The 19,758-nt window shown below is 40.6% G+C and overlaps 1 protein-coding gene across 7 annotated transcripts in view; it reads left to right on the top strand.

The window, feature by feature from the left end:
- Positions 1-19,758, top strand: part of Cep152 (centrosomal protein 152) — an 84,995-nt gene that overhangs the window by 45,636 nt on the left and 19,601 nt on the right. For 5 of the 7 annotated variants that reach the window (XM_040746211.1, XM_040746206.1, XM_040746205.1 and 2 more), the window contains 7 exons: positions 2,790-2,933; positions 5,169-5,450; positions 7,319-7,450; positions 8,353-9,003; positions 11,855-11,996; positions 16,761-16,925; positions 19,051-19,147. In XM_040746211.1, the coding sequence (XP_040602145.1) occupies positions 2,790-2,933; positions 5,169-5,450; positions 7,319-7,450; positions 8,353-9,003; positions 11,855-11,996; positions 16,761-16,925; positions 19,051-19,147 (1,613 nt within the window). The remainder of the gene's footprint in view (positions 1-2,789; positions 2,934-5,168; positions 5,451-7,318; positions 7,451-8,352; positions 9,004-11,854; positions 11,997-16,760; positions 16,926-19,050; positions 19,148-19,758) is intronic. The other 2 variants (XM_040746208.1, XM_040746209.1) reach the window with 2 other exon arrangements.

Below are 19,758 nucleotides of genomic sequence, written 5' to 3'. Positions count from 1 at the left end.
TTATCTATCTCAAATATATTTCTGTATATCTAGAAAACCTAACTTACCTAACTATAAATTTTATTATCATTAACTATCTATAGTCTGTATTCAATTATGCATTACATTTTAAAAGATCAGTATAAGCACAATACTTAATCAAGAGGAGAAATAGACACATCACAAACTTTACCTTGAATTTGTATCAATAAATGAAAAACCATACCCATACCATAATTCCCCTTTTTACCATTAAAAAAGAGATCGGCTATTATCATTAGCCAATAATAAACAACCCCATTTAAATGAAAAAGATTTATAAACAAGTTGGGAATTAGGACGTCGCTCATTCCAAACTGCTTCATGCTGGAAGGGGCGCTGTTTATATCATGGGGATCATGACAAAACTCAGAAACCTGTATAAGTTCTTATTTTCAGGGTGTGTAAGGCTGCATCATCTTAGCCGTTTCAGTTGTTGGAACACCTGGTCCACTGCTTCCGGGGTTCTTGGTTGATCAAACCACAGAAGCCTGGAAGGAATCCTCAGCTTTTCATTTTCTGTAGAAACATAAACAAAATAAATCTCCTTTCCCAAGTAACATATCATTATACTTAAATTTTGAAGTCAAGGCATTTTCAAAAGATAGAAGTTGGATTAATTTAGCAGCATTTGTAATCAAGTGTACTTTAGCAGCAGTTCCTTCCTGAGCAATCAAAAAACTGAAAAACACAATAGTGTACAGTATCCAGACTCTCTGTGTATTTTCCATCTTTATGTGGCTTATTTATTTACCTATTATTACTTTATTTATTTTACTTTTATTTCTTTTTCTCTGAGACAGGGTTTCTCTTTGGAAATCCGCCTGCCTCTGCCTCTGGAGTAAATCCTACCAGCGTGCACCTCAACAGCCGGCTTCTCTACTTATTTAACACTTTGCCGTTTCATTTTGTCTCTCAATCTTACGTATATTTTTAAACACACTGTAAACCTTTAGAGGTTTTGTTCATCCAAGTCTGACTTTACTGTAAATCTTTATGTTTTTCTGGCCACGTGTCTTATCTGTTAAAACCGCGGCTGTTTAAACTGCCGTTTCCAAGATGGCGGGCGTAAGCGTGACTCCAGCTGCCAGCTTGGAGATGTGGTCGCTGCCACTTCCAGCTGTACATACAACTTTTCAATTGTTAGCAGAGTCTCTTAAAAGAACCTTGCTTTTTTTTTTTTCTTTTTATGCCGAGTCAGGAAGACTCCCGTAAGCGAGCCACGTGAATCTCGGCTTTTTGCTAGCAGAACAGAGCCCACCTGAGAAAATGCTGCTACGAAAAATCTGTGCTTCTCTCCCTTCTTCTGTTTCTAAAATTCCTTTAAAGCTTTTGTTGTTTTGTGTGGAATTTCAATCCCGCTCTGACACCATACTGTAAAGAGAAGCTTTTTCTTTGAGAGAAGCCTTCCCACCAACCTGGTTCTAGAGCCACATCAGTCCCAAATAAGCACACAGGAGGCTATATTCATTATGAAGCTGTTGGCCTTGCTTGTTTCTTACTGGCTAGCTCTGACTTAAGTAATTACCCCATAATTGTTAATCTAAGTATTTCTCTTACCGGAGAATAGTTCCGGGCTTCCTACCCCATGGCGGTTACATCTCGACTCTCCTTGTGTTTCTCCTACCCAGAATTCTCCTGGAATCCTAGTCCCTCCTATCTAGATTCCCTATTGGCCAGACAGTGCTTTATTGACAAATGCACAGGACTTCCCCAACAGAGTGCCATCAGCGGCTGTGAGTGCTGCACACAGTATGCCGTTAGCGGCTGTGAGTGTTGCACACAGTGTGCCATCAGCAGCTGTGAGCACTGCACACAGTGTGTCATCAGCAACAGTGAATGCTGCACACAGTGTGCCATCAGCAACAGTGAATGCTGCACACAGTGTGCCATCAGCAACTGTGAGTGCTGCACAGAGTGCCATTAGTGACTTTCCCCGTATACCTGTTGTAGACAATTGTCATTTTATTGTGACAAGGAAGGTGAGGCTCTGGAGAAGGCTGTGTATGACCACTGGCCTCTTGGGAGCTGGAGAAAGAGCATGGGGTTCTTTAGCTGACCGGTCCTTGCTGCATGTCTAGGAGTTTACTCTTGGTAAGCAGTGGTCAGCTCTGTCCTTGGAGATGGAGATCTGACTCTGGTTTGCTTGGACCAGCCTGCAGACCACAGGTTGAAAGCTCCCTGCTTCAAGACAGAAACTAGGCACAAAGTCTTGACTAAATATAAATATTCTGTCCAGATGTTTTTTAATATGATATCTTAAAGCAAGCTATCAACATCATGTGTGTGGGAAAGGCAGTCATGAGCAGATGGGGAGTTGAGTTCATGTAATATTTTGGCTATATTTCAGTAGATCAACATGATGGAAAGCATGTCATATATGTTAGTCACTCAGTGGAAAATGAAGTTTTAAAGGAACAGTTTTAGACAGTGTTGGCTACAGAAGTGTTACAAAGGATTTAAAATTATTTAGAAATTGAGAATTTAGCATTTAGTGATGTTTATAAAAATTAAAATAAGGAGAGAATCATGGATGTGAGTGTTAGGTAGGGAACTTAGTCTAGATACAGAATTTATGAGAAGCAGGACCAAGACTCATGCCACATGCACTGTTTGGTTTTTCATAAAGACAGAGTCTCATACTGTTGCCCAGGTTGGCTTTGAGCCGGCTGTGGAGCCAAGAATGACCTTGACCTCCTGATCCTGCCTCCACCATGCCATGTTGAGACATTTTTAACGTTGCTGAGATACTAACTGGGTTTTATTTACAGAGGCAGCTTTTGGAAGACAGAGAAGAATACGTGGGCAAACTGAAGTTAGAACTTGAAGAGAAGTACCAAGAAACCCTTAAGGCGGAAAGGCAGAGCTGGCTGAAAGAGCAGGAAGCCGGTGTTAAAGAGCAGGTTGAGGCAGAGGTGATGCCGTGCGGAGCACACTGGGGTATCTCAAGAAAGGGGGCTGGCTCAAGGCTTCTGGTCACTCTTTATTTTATTTTTCCCAGCCCTGGCTGGCCAAGAACTCGCCACGTAGAGTAGCCCGGCCTTAAACTCACAGGCATGTCTGCCTTTGTATCTTGAGTGCTGGGATTAAAGGAATGAGACACTACACCTGGTTTCTGGTCATTATATGTGTTAGTAACTGTAGGTCATTCTTCCTGGACATGTGGCTTATAATTAATTAGCAAGTATTAGATAGCCATCTGTTCTGTCTCTCAGAATTTGGCTGTTAGAACACATCATACCACTTTGACTTTTCCAAATTAGTCCATGGTCTTTATCCAAATTCAGGATATATGGTTTTTTGTTTTTTTTTTTTTTTGATTATTTGATTCCTAGAAATGAAACTGTGGTCTAATTTCTTATTATGAAAACTCTAATAAGTCTACACCAATGTCTCTAATTATATAATTATAGACATAAATGATTCATGCATTGGATTAGAAGAAAAGTAATGGGCAGGCCCAGAAGCCAAAACTTTAATTTATTTAGTTCTAAAATGCAGTGTAAGTATGAGAATGTCCTAGCATGTAGTGCCCTACCCTGCTGAACTTCTCTACTCACCCCTCCCCCATCCCATTAGTCCTTGTTTTCTAGACAATTTTACTTGTACTTTCATGCTCTTGTATATACTTGATTTTATGTATCTTTATGAAATCTGTAGATCCACAATGAGAGATGATGCATTTATTTTTCTGAAATTGATTTAATTTTCTGGGTATAATTATCTTCAACTGTATCTGCTTTCTTGCAAAAGCTATAAGTTGGTGACTGAAGGTAGCTCTCGTGTGTAGATTGCATTCTCTATTGGTTTACCTTGTTGTGGCATCTAGGCTGAGTCTATACTTGGCTGTAGTCTATGTTTATTGGAGCAAGCAGTAAGCATTGCTGTGTGACTGTCTCTGCCACATGCTGACTTGCATCTTTTGGGTGAACACCCAGTGGTGGTGGTGTGGCTGTGCCTTTCATAGCTCTAGTTTTGGTTTTGGAGGATCCTCCATACTGACTTTCATAGTGGCTGGACTGGATTTAGCCAACAGTGTACAGACTTCCCTTTTGTCTGCATCCTTACCAGCATGGGTTAGTTGTCTTCTTCTCTGCCTCCTCTGTCTTTTTTGAGACAGATCTCACTTTGTAGCCTGGAACTTGCTATATAGATCAGACTTACCTTGAACTTAGAGAGATCCATCTGCCTCTGCCTTCTAAGTACTGGGATTAAAGGCATGCATCACCATGCTTGATTGGTTTCTTAGAAATTTAAAGATGAAAATGTGATCTCAAACACTTAGAAATGAAAAATAAACCAGAATTCTAGCTTGTTTAAACTAGATTCTGTCTATGAGCTTGCTATTCAGTTAGTGTGTTAGCCAGGAAGGACTCTTAGAACTTCAGGTACTCAGCAGGTGGAACAGGAAAAAAGGAAAGGCTGTTTTGCTACTTTATAATTTTGCATGAGACTAATTCGACCCATCCTACTGCATTGCTGAACATGGGGAACTTAGGAGGGGTTCTGTCCATGCCGCCCTCTAACTTAGTATATACTGAGTAAGATTCCAGGGTGTTTAAATTGGTAAGACTGTTTCTTACACCATCCAACTTAAACTTGTTGATTAGATTTTCTCAGTACTTGCTTTGTGGGAAGCGTTATTGATATGAAACTCCATGGTTAATAGCAAACAATTTTGTGACTTTTTGTCATGACATCTCTACAGTGGGACTCTTTACAGTGGCAGAATCAGAAAGTGTTGGTCACATATTGACCCTGAGGTGGTCTGCCCTTAATACTATCATTAAGTCTTCATGTGAATTCTGTTCTGTAGTTAAAGCCAAAGAGGAATTTTCAAGTGTTGCTTGGGAATATATTTTTGTGGACTGAATTTCTAACCCTCATATAATAACTACAAGAGTATTTATCAGGTGTGTCCAACGGCTACTGCAGGACACAATGTGCCCGGTGTGTGAAACATATTTAAACTTAACTAAAACATGGAATTATTTGTGTGATTTTGGACCATGAACTTTATAGATGACAACATTGTATTGCAGTGTCAGAAAAAGGTTTTAAGTACACGTGTAGTTGCTTTTTTTTGAGTAACCTTTAATTCTAGGTTTTACTTTATTGAGTGCTTTTCTTCTCATTCCTTCTAAAAACAGAGCAGACAAAAACTTGTTCAACAGCTGGAAAAGGAATGGCGGTCCAAACTGAATCATAGTGTACAGGCTTTGAGGAAGGCAACTTCAGACTGTGGCAGCCAGACTGACCAGGTGGCCCTTCCAGATACCATTTCTAAGGCAGAAGCAGCGGCCTTGGCAGAGGAGCAGGCTGGCAAGGTTCAACGGGAGTTGGAGCAGGAGAAAGAGGTTGCTGTCAAGGAAGCTTTGAGGAAGCTTGAAGTTGACTTGGAGCTCAAGTACTGTGAGAATATTACGCAACAGGTGATAGATGCGTTCAGTGGAGTGAAGTTTGGGGGTTGCTGATCAATGAAAATCTGAGAAACGCTACCTTTGAACTGGATTGTGACTTTGTACATTTTAAATGGTTTAGCATTTCTAGAATGGCATAGATCCTGCAGTGTCTATAAAACTTTTTTCATTTCTGTTATAAAACTCTTTCTGTGTTGCTTTCTGAAATCTAAGTGTGAGAATGCCTGAGGGGTGTTTGTGAGTGGTGGTTATTTTAACATTCAAATTAATTAATTAAGAATCTTTCACATTTAGTTTCACAGAAAATATTCCACTGAAGTATTTTTGTTAGTAATTTTAGATTAAGATATTTAATAGCATCGGTGTTAAAATTCTATCCTGAATTGGGCTGGCAGATGTGCCCCATAATGGAACTTTGTAATTCCCATCAATGGCCAAAAAGTGGTGCCATTGCCTTTCCCTTGAAACATTCTCAGCCTTGCTTGAGACATGGGTGAGAGCATTGTCCAAGCAAGACTGTACTGAGGAAAGTGTAGCTCATGTTAACAGAGTAAAGATGACTTAGTCTCTGTATTCAGTAGTTAGTGTGGTGATTCTGGAGAGTTGGGCTGTTTAAGCATGAGAGATCAGAGTGCAAAAGGCAAGTCTTGTCTTAAAAATCTATTATATATTTATTATTTTAGATATTTTACTTTAAACAAGAAGCTACCTGGGGCTCAGAGTGTACACTAGTGATAGCATACTTGCCCAGCACAATAGAACCCTCATTTCAATCCCAGTTAAAAAAAAAAGCAAAAACTAGTAATTGAAGTAAGGTATTTAAATATCCTTAGCTTTTGCTAACTACTTGGCAGTTTGTACATATGCATTATTCTGTATGTTATTGTAGGGTATCTTACAGTCAGGAAACAAAGGAAAAAAACATGTGATATATTAAGGACACCTTCCATTAGCTAAAGTTTCCTGAAACTGAGCCTAGTATTGCACTTTAAGAGGCAGAATTACTACTAGTTCCAAGCCAGCCTGGTCTACATAGTCCCAGACCAGCAATCTTCTGAAGTCTTTACTAAGGTTAAGAAAACGTTGCTTAGAGAAGTGTTTAAAAGCACTTCTTTAGTATACGTGAAATTTTAGAGCATATGAAGAAAAGTAAGAAAAGATAACACCATATGGAGAAAAAGTCTCCAGAAGGCATAAATTTCTGTAGGAACTTTTATCTTCTTGCTCTAGTTTAACCACCTGGAGTTTATATGCACATGCAATCAGTACTTTCACTGCAAAGTGTTTGTGTCAGCTCTGCATTGCTATGTGTATGTTTTAAAAGAAAGAGCAAAGTTTAATAAGCTGTGCACATGATAATTGCGGATAGGTTATAACCTGCCCACCTTTAAAATTCATCATGCTTTGAGGTCTTGTTGGAACCTGAAGGGTCATCTGCATTCTTATGTCCAAATTAATTCCAAATTAATTCTTGACAGCAGCAATCTGTTCTAGGTATGAGGTGTGTCTGTGTCTGTGTGCACATGGTGTATTGGTTGAGCACGAACGAGGAGGGGATGGATATAGCAGTTGACAGCTGGCACTAGGTGACCCTATGGCGTACTTTAGTTTTTCTACCAGGATAAATAGAACTTGGTTGGAAATGACAGATAGTACTTTGTATGAAGCGTCTGATAACTACATTGCTCATCAGATACAGATTCCCACTTCCTGTTTTGCCCTTTGCAGGGGACAGAATTTAGAAAGAAGGATTGCTGTGTACTATTTGGTATGAAGTCAACTGGTTGTAATGTAGGGAGATACAATGTAAAATATGTATGAGGTCATAGTTGCTGTGAAATTTTACCTTTGCTATGCCTCTGTCCTGTCACCTCCTGTAGGTGGAAACAGCTGTGCAGAATGCCCGTAGTCGCTGGATACAGGAGCTGCCCAAGCTTGCAGAGTACAAGGCACTGCTGAGAGCCCAGCAGCAGGAGTGGGCGGAGCAGCAGGAGCTGGCTGTTGCCCAGAGGGTGAGTGCTGCGCTGTCTGTCCATACCCTCCCACCTCCGCTCTGGCATGTGCATCTGCTCCTGGCGTTGAGCTATCACACTGAGCTAAGCAGGTGGAATCTGCTCTTATCTCACTGGAGGGGAAGGCCGTGTGTCTCAGCACCTTTAATCTCTCATCAGAGAGATGGCTACAGTTAGAATTAACCCCTTTTCATTACGAGCTGTATGGTTGAGATTGAGAACAGGTCTCTCCTCCTTGTTATCATTTCATACGTGCAAAGGTTTCCTGAGCTGCTTGCACGCTCACAGAGGTCAGATGGTAGCTTTGGATACCTGGAGTTGGCATCGGATAGAGGTGTGAGCCACTCTTATGTGGGTGTTGGTGTCTCAGTGGGTAAAGTGCTTGCTATGCAAGCATGAGATTCTGAGTTTGGAGTCTCAGAACCCACATAAGGCCATGCATGTGCACCTGGGCTTGACTGGAGATGGCAGGAGCACGGAGAATTGCTGACCAGCCAATCCAGTGGGAGCAACAAGCTTCAGAGTTAGTGAGGGACTCTTTCCAACAAATAAGATGGAGCACGAGAGGAGGGAGTCCCAGTGTCAGCCTCTGGCACCATCACAGGTGAGTGCACCCACACATGCGTGCATGTACACACACATACACAAGAGGATCCTTACATATAGTGTAAGCATATTTTACAGAATGTATGTCACATCTAGATTTATTTTTCCACTATTTTTATTTTCAACTGCTTGTTTAGTTGGAAGTTTAGCCAAGACACTGAGGATTTGTTGTTAATAAAGACTGTCAGGGACTTTCAAATGTGTGCTGCTGACCCTTGTCTTGTCACATGTGTGCTTCTGACCCTGTCATATGTGTGCTGTTGACCCCGTCATATGTGTGCTGCTATATCTTTTAGCTGTCACTTGCACTCTCTGAAGCTAAAAAGAAATGGAGAAGTGAACTTGAAAATATGAAACCAAATGTAGTGGCTGTCAAGGAACTGGAAGAGAAAATACATTCCCTCCAGAAGGAACTGGAGTTAAAGGATAAGGAAATCCCTGTGGTTGTCAGGGCTGAGTTGGCGAAGGCCCGAACTGAATGGAACAGAGAAAAACAGGAGGAAATCCGTAGGATTCAAGAACAAAATGAGGAAGACTATCGGCAGTTTTTAGATGGTCATCGAAATAAAATTAACGAGGTGCTTGCAGCAGCTAAAGAAGACTTTACGAAGCAGAACACTGAGCTGCTTCTTCAGAAGGAGACAGAATTCCAGGCATGTCTGGACCAGAGTCGCAGGGAGTGGACACTGCAGGAGGCCGAGCGAGCACAACTGGAAATCCATCAGTATCAGGAAGACATCCTCACTGTGCTCGAGTTTCTCCTAAGGGACACCCAGAAGGAGTGCGCTGGTGACTCACAGGACAGGCAGCTTTTGGAAGTCATGTCAGTTTGTTCTTCAAAATGGGTATCTGTGCAGTATTTTGAGAAAGTAAAAGTCTGCATACAAAAAGCACTTCAAGACATGCTGCCCTCGCTTACAGACACTGTTGCCTCCCAGTGGGCAAAGGTATGTTCTTAGAGTAGAGAGCTCTTGAATACCAGGGGTGATTGTGATTGTAGAAGGTGACTCTGGCTGACTTTTCTCATCTTCAGCTTAGGACTAATGGGTTACAATGTTTGTTTTCCCCAGTGAAAACAAGCTTTATTGTAGCAGATCTAATGGATTGCATTTGTTGCTAGGTTTTCTTTTTCTTTTTTCTTTTTTTAGTTGCTTCATAACTCTACCACTATGAAGCAGGGCATTTATCCTCTAGATATCTATTACTTAAACATATATGTGTGTTATTCTTTATAAAGGCATAACATTTAGAAACTAAATAATTGTGTTTCTAATCAAGTATACATCATATTAAGACAAAGGGTTGTTTTGTTTTTTTTTTTTTTTGAGCAGGTTAGAAGTGTATCTATTGTCCTCAATGTCTTGTTATACAAAAAGTGCCAATGAGGTCCCAGAATTGTTAAAAAGAAATAAGCAAACAAGGTGTTTGATTCATTTGCCAGAATTCCTAGAGTCCAGTTTCATAGATGCCCTGTATGTGTACATGCAGAATGAATTCTCTGTGTCCTTTTAGTCATGCAGTACTGTCTAAAACCAGATGAAACCAGGCTGACTAATTTAGAATCATGAAAATTCCAGAATCTTGTTCTAGTGTGTGCCAGCCTGTTTCAGTGTTTAGGACCAGGTGGGAAGGTGTCTGAATAGACTCTGGGGCAAGCTTTAGACATTAGAGTTCTTATCTGTGAAGACGTCACTGCTAAAGGCTTTTCTAGGCTGTTTTTGAGCATTTGATACTCATGCGTACTGGAAATACTTTTAAGCCAGGGTGGTAGTTCCAGTGTAGGACACAAATTAGCGAGTTGCTCTGGGCAGGTCTATATTATGGTTGGCCATCCAGAAAAAAAGAGAATCCCTGGCCTCATTCTTGACTCTGTCTGCATCTTACATATGAAAAAAAAAAAAAAACCAGAACTTTAGAGCCAGAGGGATGGAAATGTTCAGACCACTTCATCCCAGTTCATCCCAGGTCATATGTTTATCCTTGGTTTTACAACAATGTTACTATTACGTAGTTGCCATCAATAAAAATGACTGGCAAGATTACTTCTCACGAGCGTTGCTTAATACTTCATTGAGAATCTTGGGGAGAAATAATTGAAATAAGAAAAATAGCAGGTTTTAGGACTAGAGGTGATGGAGAAAGCATGTTGATGCTTTCAAGTTTGTCTGGAAAAGAGTATTTACAAGTGAAAAAATGCATGTGTTTATTACAGTTGTTTATTCAGTCAAACTTTAGTTGCTAATGAATTTAACTTTTTCTGTAGTGAGAATGCAGGACTTTCAAGGCCTTTCATTGTATGTCAGTGCAAAATCAATCTGGAGGTCTTTCAGGGCTTATAATTGCACAAGCGGTGTAGCTCATCAGTGGGACTTATCTGGCTCAGGGCTGTGGACATGAGACAATGCAGGCAGAGTTTAGCTGTTCACAGCTGTCCTTGGGTGGGCCCCACTGCATTCCTGAGGAAGATACTTGAAACGCCTCATCTCCAGTTTGTCATAGAAGCAGCACTTGACCTGCTGCCTTGTAGCCGACACAGCCCAGGACACTGGGGGTCAATTAGTGATTCCAAGTTTGCAGTATGTGTTCCACAAATATGAAAGGCTGATTTATAGTTTATGAAAGCCATAGATAGGGTTTAGAACTGCTCATGGAGATTGAAATAGACCAAAAACTTGCTAAGATGGGAAGGCTGCAGGAAGTGAGAAAGACAATTTTCAAGAAAATGGTTTATCAAAAGATATTAATAAATAAAATAGTTTTTTTGTTTTTTTGTTTTTGTTTTTGTTTTTCGAGACAGGGTTCTCTGTATTGTCTTGGAGGCTGTCCTGGAACTCACTTTGTAGACCAGGCTGGCTTCAAACTCACAGAGATCCACCTGCCTCTGCCTCCCAAGTGCTGGGATTAAAGGCGTGCACCACCAACACCCAGCTAATAAAATATTTCTTAATGGATAGAAGAAAGTGGAAATGTTGGGAGAATTTCAAGCAAACTTAAGGCACTACATTCTGTCACCTTCCAGAGACAAGTTAAAGCTAGATAGCAATGCCATGTGTTCTGTTTTTTTTTGGTTGTCATTAGGTGTCCAAAAGATGAAGATACTGCTTTAAAAACTGGTGAATTTAGTAGGCATAATGCCTGAAAGAGTGTTGGACACTAAGCCTTCATGATGAGGAAAGGGCCTTGAGAACTGGGTTCATTTCTGTAAGCATCATCTGTCTTTAATAATGTGGCATTCAAGTGTCTTTCTTGCCTAGTAACAGAGTGTGTTAAAGTACTTATTTTGAATATGCTACGAAGTAAAATATCAGTGTCATAGTCGCTAGTGAATTTGACTCCTGTTGTACTGATAGATTTTCACCAGTAATTCTGATACCATTCATTGTCTCCTGTCCTGTGTTGTAGCTAGCCAGGGAGGCCTATCCATTGGCATATTGGATGCTAGTCATATACCATCCTAAGAGCAACACTGCTGATAGTTAAAGCAAGACTGTTGATAGGCAGTGCTTTCTTTTATATTAATTTGCTTCTGTTTTTGTTTGTTTGTTTGTTTGTTTTTTTGAGACAGGGTTTCTCTGTGTATTCCTGACTGTCCTGTAATTGTCGCTGTAGACCAGGCTGACCTTGGAATCACAGAGATTTGCCTGCCTCTGGAATCATAGGTGTACACAACCACCACCTGGCTTCTTTTTGTATTTTTAATATTAGAATTGCAGTTCTTTATTCTTTAAAATTAGGATTTTAAGCAAATATTTGTAGATATTTTTCCCAGGTATTAAGTAAGAAGATAATTTATTTCAGAGAAATGTGGTCAAGACCTCTGCAAATTCTGTCAGCTGGAACACTGGCCAAGGAGACCCTGGAGTCGCAGCTCCCCTTCCTGTCTCCGCCTCCGGACATCGTGCTGAGTCCTTGGCCTTGCCAGAAGCAGAAGTGGAAACTGGTACTGATTTGTTTCCTTTCTAGATTGCATTTCTCCTATTCAGGGGCAGGGTTCACTTAGACCCTCTTCCATCCTGATGGGTTTCCTTCCATTCACAATGATGCTTACAAAGTGAAGAGTGAGACTTGGATAGACCTGTCAGACATTTAGTCCTGACTGTTGAGAACTCAAGGGTTTCACTTAAGAGAATTGCCAAATGTGAATAGTGGAGAGTGCATTCAAATCACTGAAACTTACTAAAGTTGTTCCTCTCTTTATTTAATTAAAATACAATTCTGTCATTTAGCCTCTCCCCTCATGTCCTTTCAATCCCGCCTAACCATTCCCCCCAAACTTATGGTCTCTTTTTATTCATTATTATTTGTGTGGGGGGGGGTGTGGGTGTGTGTGTGTGGGGGTGTGGGGGTGTGTGTGCGCATGAGTGAATAAGCATGTGTGGATAGATAAATGCAATCTGTTGAGTCTGTTTAGTGTTGGTTTATATGTATGATTTCAGGGCAGACCATTTAGTATTGGGTAGTCAAATTCTCTCTCTCTCTCTCTTTCCCTCCCTCTCTTTTGCATGTCTTAGTGGCCTGTAGTTCTTGTTTGGGGGGGTGAGACCCTGTGAGACCTCATCTGCTTTGACATCTCACCTGGTATTATAATTGTTCAGATCTTTTTTTAAGCAGTCATATTGTTGAGATTTCATTAGTGTTGCTTCCCTGTCATATCTCGGAGACACAATCTTACATCAGTCTTCCTCAACCCCTCTTGCTCATTTCCACGATGTTCCCTGAGCCATGGGTGTAGAGTAGTGTTGTAGGTGTATCGTTTAGGGATGGGTGCCTCACAGTCAGCTGCTTTCTGCATTTCGACCAACTGTGGCTTCCTGTAATAGTCTCCTTGTGTAAAAATGAGTATTCTTTGAGGAGGGGTGAGAGCTTTGTTTATCTGTGGTGTAAGGATAACTATTTAGAATGCAGTTAGTAATTATACAGGCCTAGGAAAGTTACAGTAGTAGGATCTATGACCTCACTAGCCATAGTGGTTGGCTAGGTTTACGTACCAGGCATGATTTCCCTCTTGTTGAGTGGGCCTCCGAATCCAACTACAGAGCTGTTGGTTACTGCCACTATTGCACCTTAGGAATATCTTGCCCTGCTGGTCATCATTGTGGTTTGTAAGCATGACAGCTGGGAAGGACTGTCGATTGCTTTCCTCCCTTGACAACTTGCAAATCAACTTCTGGTACTAAGAAAGCTGATCTTCCGGAAGGCGCCATCAGGTTTGATCAAGCTGAAATCTCCCAACTCGTGTGTTGTCTTCAGCCATAGGGACTTACCTTCAACTTTGGGGAGGCAACCTAGGGCAGCATAAATAATCTATATTGTTTTGGGATTCTCTTGAACCAACATGACCAACAACTCAAAAGAAGGTTTCTCATGCCTGGTTCTGGGATTTTTATTAGCTCTCTGACTCGTGAGGGAATGTTATCTTCCCAAGTATGATAACTTAATTTATACTCTCTGTGTGTATTTGCACATGTATGTGTTTCTTATAACATTAGGTAACTATAAAATATGATTCCTTATGTCTATTTCAAACATCTTTAATGTTTTAGTGTTATTTATCCATTCCCCCTACTTCTGTCCTCCTTCTTCCTTCCCCAAGAGCGCCACCCCCACCCTCCATTTATCCCATTTCTTAAGTTGTTTCTCTTATATTTCTAGTTTTGGGGTGTGTGTGCATGTGTGCACGTGCGTGCAGTGGTAGTTAGGGGCACATGTGCCATAGTACAGGTGTGAAGGTCAAAGACAACTTTAGTCTGTTCTCTCCTTCCTGCAGTAGTCAGATTTGTACAGCAAGTGCTTCTACCTGCAGATCCATCCTGCAAGCTTTATTTCAGCTGTTTCCGTTAATGCAAGTCTTTCTGGTGCATTGCAATCATTTTTATTTGTGCAGATTTTAGGACAGGTGTGGTACTTTTTTCTACTTGTTTCTGACATAGCAAAGTACATGGTAATGCATAAGCATTTGGTGTAGTAAAATTTTAACTTTTTGAAATAATGTTTTTAAAATTTTTTGAGTTTTAATTTTATGTGTTTAAGTGTTTTATGTCTGCATAAAGACATAGAAGCCAGAAGAGGGCATTGAATCTTCTGGAACTGGAGTTACAGACAGTTGTGAGCTCCCACGTGGGTGCTGGGTATTAAACCCAGGTCTTCTGGAAGAGCAGCCAATGTGCTAAATTGCTGAGCTATCTCTCCAGCCCCAAGTAACTTATACTATGCTGTAGCCCTTTGTATTCAGAGTTTACCTGGAATATGAGGCTGTTGCTTAACCACTGATTTCTGAACTAGGAGTTGTCAAGTTCATGACATCCTTTCCAGTATATTGAACCTGTGTAGTGTGTTCCTGTCCTACACACGCTCTTCTGCTGCATGATTGACACTTTTGTTGTAACCTTCAAAGAACTGACAGTTGCCTGTGTATTGAGCCACACATTCTCATGCACTTAATGCATATGTTATAGTTCATGTGTTTTTTGTCAGTGGACATTATTGTCTGGTTTTCAGTTTTATCATCAGTTTTAAATGAAGAGTCTGGAATCAGCCTGCTGCCCCAGTGTGATGCTGATATGACTCCTGGTGTTTATGAACATAATTGGCACCATTTAAAAGAGACGGAGAAGTCAGGAGGGGGCTGCAAATAATGTCACTGAACCACTGACTCACAGTGCGTCAAATCCTCATCTCTTACCTGCATCTCCACTTTAGCGTATCTTTTACAGTTATGGTCACCTACTTTTGGTAACACTTTTACATATTACCTTAATTTTATAAATTCTATGTGGTACTGGTGGCAATACTTGTTATTTTATTGTGTTCTTACTATATGTCAGGTACTTAACTATATGCCAAATGATTTTGTCTATGGCTCCCATTTTTTTACTGACTTTTCAATTTGTTGATAATTTCCAACTTATGAAAAATAGTTACAAGAATAAAATATTGCAAGAATAAAAATAGCTAAGTGGAACACTCAGTTAGCTGGCTATACCTGTTGACATATCTCTGTCTTGTGCTCATTGTTCGTTCTGGAGTACTACATATATTGTGATGTTTAATACCTAAATTGTTCGTTCTGGAGTACTACATATATTGTGATGTTTAATGCCTAAATGCCCCAGGTTGTGCTCTCTAGGAATAGGGCTTTTTTCTCCTTGTATAATCTTAGTACAGCAAATTTAACATTAAAGTGTAACCTGCTGTTTCATTCTGATGTTGTCAGTGTACCCAAAGGCCGTCTAGTATAGCACCTCCCCTGTTCTTCATGCTCATTTACCGTGTCCTATACTCAGTCACCCTTGATAAAGCATTTCCATGGCATCTCTGTCTTTTGTCACTTTGAAATGTTGAGAAGTAATGTTCTTTCTTTTCTTCCCCTCCTTCTTTGTGTTTGTTTTTTATTTAATTAATTAATTTTATATCCTGACCACATTTTCTCCTCCCTCCTCTGCTCCCATTCCTACTCCCCCACCCTATCCCCCAACACCCTGTCCATCCACTCCTCCTGTTTCTGTTGAGAAAGGTGCAGGTCTCCCTTTTTCAAAACAGAGCTTGTTTGTCTTCTGTTCTTCATGATTCTATTTGGCTTGTGTTTTCTTGCCTGGAAGGCTACACTGGTAGTATCTTTTCACAACTGGAAGCATTTAGTGTCCGTTTTTCTTTTATTGTTGAGATTAAATTTGATCACCTGGTCAAAATTGTGTCCAGTTTATTCATTATGTAAGTACTGTCCTTCCTCCATCTGTAGCCAATAAACAATCTGCAGAGAGGCACTTTGAGGACCTTGTGAATGACCTTCTCATTAAAACCTTCTCTTAGAGCCGGGTGTTGGTGGCGCACGCCTTTAATCCCAGCACTTGGGAGGCAGAGGCAGGTGGATCTCTGTGAGTTCAAGGCCAGCCTGGTCTACAGAGTGAGTTCCAGGACAGCCTCCAAAGCCACAGAGAAACCCTGTCTCGAAAAATAAAAACAAAAAACAAAAACAAAAACAAAACCTTCTCTTAGAGATGGCGGTTACTGGTGATTCTTGCCTGACTGTCTTTATTGTCCTGGTTTCAAAATGGTAAGTTTTCCAACTCCAAACATCTCTCTACACTTGCCAGTTGGCATTCAGCATGTTTTTACAATTAAAAGAAAAAAATCTTTACTTGCTGGTTCATCAATTCAACTATCTGTCTCTCCATCCATGTCATTATGTGTGTGATTCACATATTCTTGTTTTTCAATACTTTACAATTCATTAGTGGATTTAATCAGCACTCAAACTGCCCAGAGTCATCGAGGAGACCTTTCAGACTGTCACCTGTGTCCTTGTTCCGTGTTCATAACTTTTAGTTCTTTTCTTACTTTCTGGGTTGGCAAGATATTTCTGTTTCATCGTGTCATCTTCTACTTTTGAAGTTAGCCATTTCTTAAAAATTCTTTTAAAAGGTTTTTGTTATGGAGAATGGTATTCAATATTAAGATCTGGACATTGGTTTCTGAGCAATTTTAAACTGGGTGGCATTACTGAGTTTTATGTATCACAACATTAAGCCTTACAGAGGCTAAGTAACCATGCCAGCAAGTATTGGGATGGGAGTTAGACCTGGCCTTTCTTGAGCACCCTGTTCTTTCACTTATGCTGTGGCCTTTGGTTATGAGTTTCTTTTTGTTGCTTGCCTGTAACCCAAGCAGTTTATGAAAAGGTTTTGTATCATTTAATTTTTTACAGAAAAAAATATCTTTGGAATTAAAGATTTGTGCTGTGGACACTGCTCCCAGGAACTTGGAAAGGAAAAGCAGGAGTGCCAAGCTCTGAAAAGGAACCTGGAGAAGTGCCGTGGGCACCTTCAGCACTTAGAAAGGACACAAAAGGCTGCAGTGGAGAAACTTGGAGGTTAGTGCTTCAGGCTCACTGCTGCTGCAGAAGGCTGGCGGGCCCTGGCTGACATGTTCAGGTGGAATGTTTATGTTAACATGGGCACCAGTTTAGATCTAATCCAGTTTAGATCTGTATTTACTAATTGAATTAAAGAGCTTAACATCCTTTCTTGATTGATCAGATACCGAAGGCCTGAGTGTGACTGGAAATGGAAGTGGTTGTCAAGTCAGGTTTTGCTCTGGGTGGTGGGTATAGCACAATAAAGCGTGTAGGTGTGGGCCAGCTTCCATCCGGTCCACTTGTGCACGCTGTCAGGGTTTCCCACTACCATTTCCCATTGCCCCTCTGAAGAAGGGAGCTGCTGGCCTGACATGACTCCCCCCTCCTCTTCTCCACTCACCCCTTTCTCCATTGCTATTCTGCATTCTACCATCAAAGTGTTTCTTAAGGACGCAGGATGTGCCTTATCTTATTTGTCTTCAGAGTCATGATACCCACAACATGCTACACACTAAATGTTTGAATGAATAATAATAATTTTTAAAAAGCCAAATGTTATGGTCTCAAATGAGAGAGAGAGAGAGAGAGAGAGAGAGAGAGAGAGAGAGAGAGAGAGAGAGAGAGAGAGAGAGAGAGAGAGAGAGAGAGAGATTATGTGTGTAGTGGGGCAAGCAAGCACTTTGATTTGTTTTTTGCATTCATTTCACTTCTGGTCTTACCTGGATGCTGACACTCACTCTCGCGCCTTCCCGCTTCCTTTCCTATCTGCCAGTCTGTCCTTCACAAGGCAGCTAAAAATGCATTGGATTGTAACTCTTGTTAAGCCTCTTCAGTGGTTGTAATTTATACATAGTACTATTTAACACTGTACACCATGATCATAAAATAGTTATTTTATTTACCTATTTAGAGACAGGATCTCATCATGTAGCCCTGATTGGCCTGGAACTCACTTTATAGGCCAAACTGGTCTTGAGTTCACAGAGATCCACCTACTTCAACCTCCTGAGCACTGAAATTAAAGACATATGTCACCACACTTGGTGTAGTTATTTTGAAGCTTCTATCTTGTATTATTCCAAAAACTCCAAGAAAGGTGGCGCTTCTTTCAAAGCAGTGGACTGATAGAAGAGCCAGGGTCGGAATCTGAGTCATCTGATAGTTGTATGTACATTCTTATTATAAATCTATTCTGTGAAATCTGCAGTTCTGCTTATTTGTTTTTAATTTCCTTTTTTGATAGCATTTTTCAAAAAGTGATAGAGTTAGTGTGAGTGGCTTCCAAGTCCACTGCTTTTGTGTCTTAGTTCAGAGGGTCTACTACTATGGTGACTTTGTTCAGTCACTGAGCGTTGATAGCTAGGAGTTGTTGTTTTATTAGTGTATAATCTGTTGAGGTTTGTGACACTATCCCCATTTTACATGTGGGACAAACTTGGGCTTAGAAAGATGAGGAATTTTCTCAAGCCCATGTAGCCAGTAAATAGTGCTTACCTCTCTCTCCTGAACACCTTACACTAATTAAATAGTTAGTGCTTACCTCTCTCTCCTGAACACCTTACACTAATTAAATAGTTAGTGCTTACCTCTCTCTCCTGAACACCTTACACTAAATAGTTAGTGCTTACCTCTCTCTCCTGAACACCTTACACTAACTAAAAGAATGGCACCTACTTTAGGTTATTTTCTCTTGGTTTTCTATTGAGGTTCTTGCTCAACGGTGGTTTTTATGAACATAAATTCTATACTAGGAGCAGAGCATACATAGAATTAGAAAACCTAGAACTTGGTGGCAAATGTAGCTTGCTGGCAGAATTCTTGCATACCATGTACAACACTGAGTTCCAGTTGAAACACCGCAAAAACAAAGCAGATCCATTCTAGAGAGCTCCTATTTAGCTGGGAATCTCAGCATGCACGCCACGCCCCAGACAGGTGGACATCATTTTCAGGATGTGTGCAGTGGAGACGAAACAGATTTTAAATGCTGAGAAAACTGCATAGGAAAGGTTCAGTGCAGAGCTCGCTGGGGAATGATAACATGGGAGAGAACCTGAAAGTTGACAGCCCCTCTGAAGGCACTTTTACAGTTACTTAGGGAAGAAAGGGGCAGAAAATTAATGCTGACTTTCTGTTACAGAAGAGAACAGCAGAGTGGTTGAAGAATTAATAGAAGAAAACAATGACATGAAGAATAAATTGGAAGCATTGAGGGCCTGTTGTGCATCACCACCACGGTAAACCTTTATAGTTAAAACCATTTCATTTCTGAGCACCTTAACACTAGTAGAAGTATCATCCTGAATGTGTTTAATGTGTTACTTCACATTAAATATATTCACAGGAAAGACTGTATTATTCCATTGTTTTATATCACTTAGGCTGTTTATATATGCATGCCATGTGTATGATGTTCAAAACATTGGGATTTGGGGATTATTAGTGAAGACTAATAAGATTAGAGATGTGTTTCCCAGTGTTACTAGGAACCTCCTACAATATGCTCTTCAGGAGCTCTGCACATTTTCATCCTGTGGATTTGCTAGTATTTACTTAGGCAATCATATGTTGATTCGTTCATTTCCTTTTTTGTTGTTGTTGTTTTTGTTTTTGAGACAAGGTTAATGTCTCCCAAGGCTGGCATCAAATGTAGCTCAAGATTACCTTGAGTTTCAGCCTCAATCCAGTGAGTGGTGGGATTATAGGTGTGTACTAAGACTCCTGATTTCTGGACCTGGAATCCAGGGTGTCTTGATGCTGAGCAATCTCTCTACCAACGGAGCTTCTGCCCCGGCCTTCCTCTTACATTAAGTAGCTGGCTAATGATGGTTCCTTTGTGTGGAATCCT

This window comes from Mesocricetus auratus, unplaced genomic scaffold, assembly GCF_017639785.1.
Source record: "Mesocricetus auratus isolate SY011 unplaced genomic scaffold, BCM_Maur_2.0 Super-Scaffold_100004, whole genome shotgun sequence".
Classification (NCBI taxonomy): Eukaryota; Metazoa; Chordata; class Mammalia; order Rodentia; family Cricetidae; genus Mesocricetus; species Mesocricetus auratus.
Note: the sequence above shows the minus strand (reverse complement) of the source record. Positions and strands in the feature narration are given on the sequence as shown.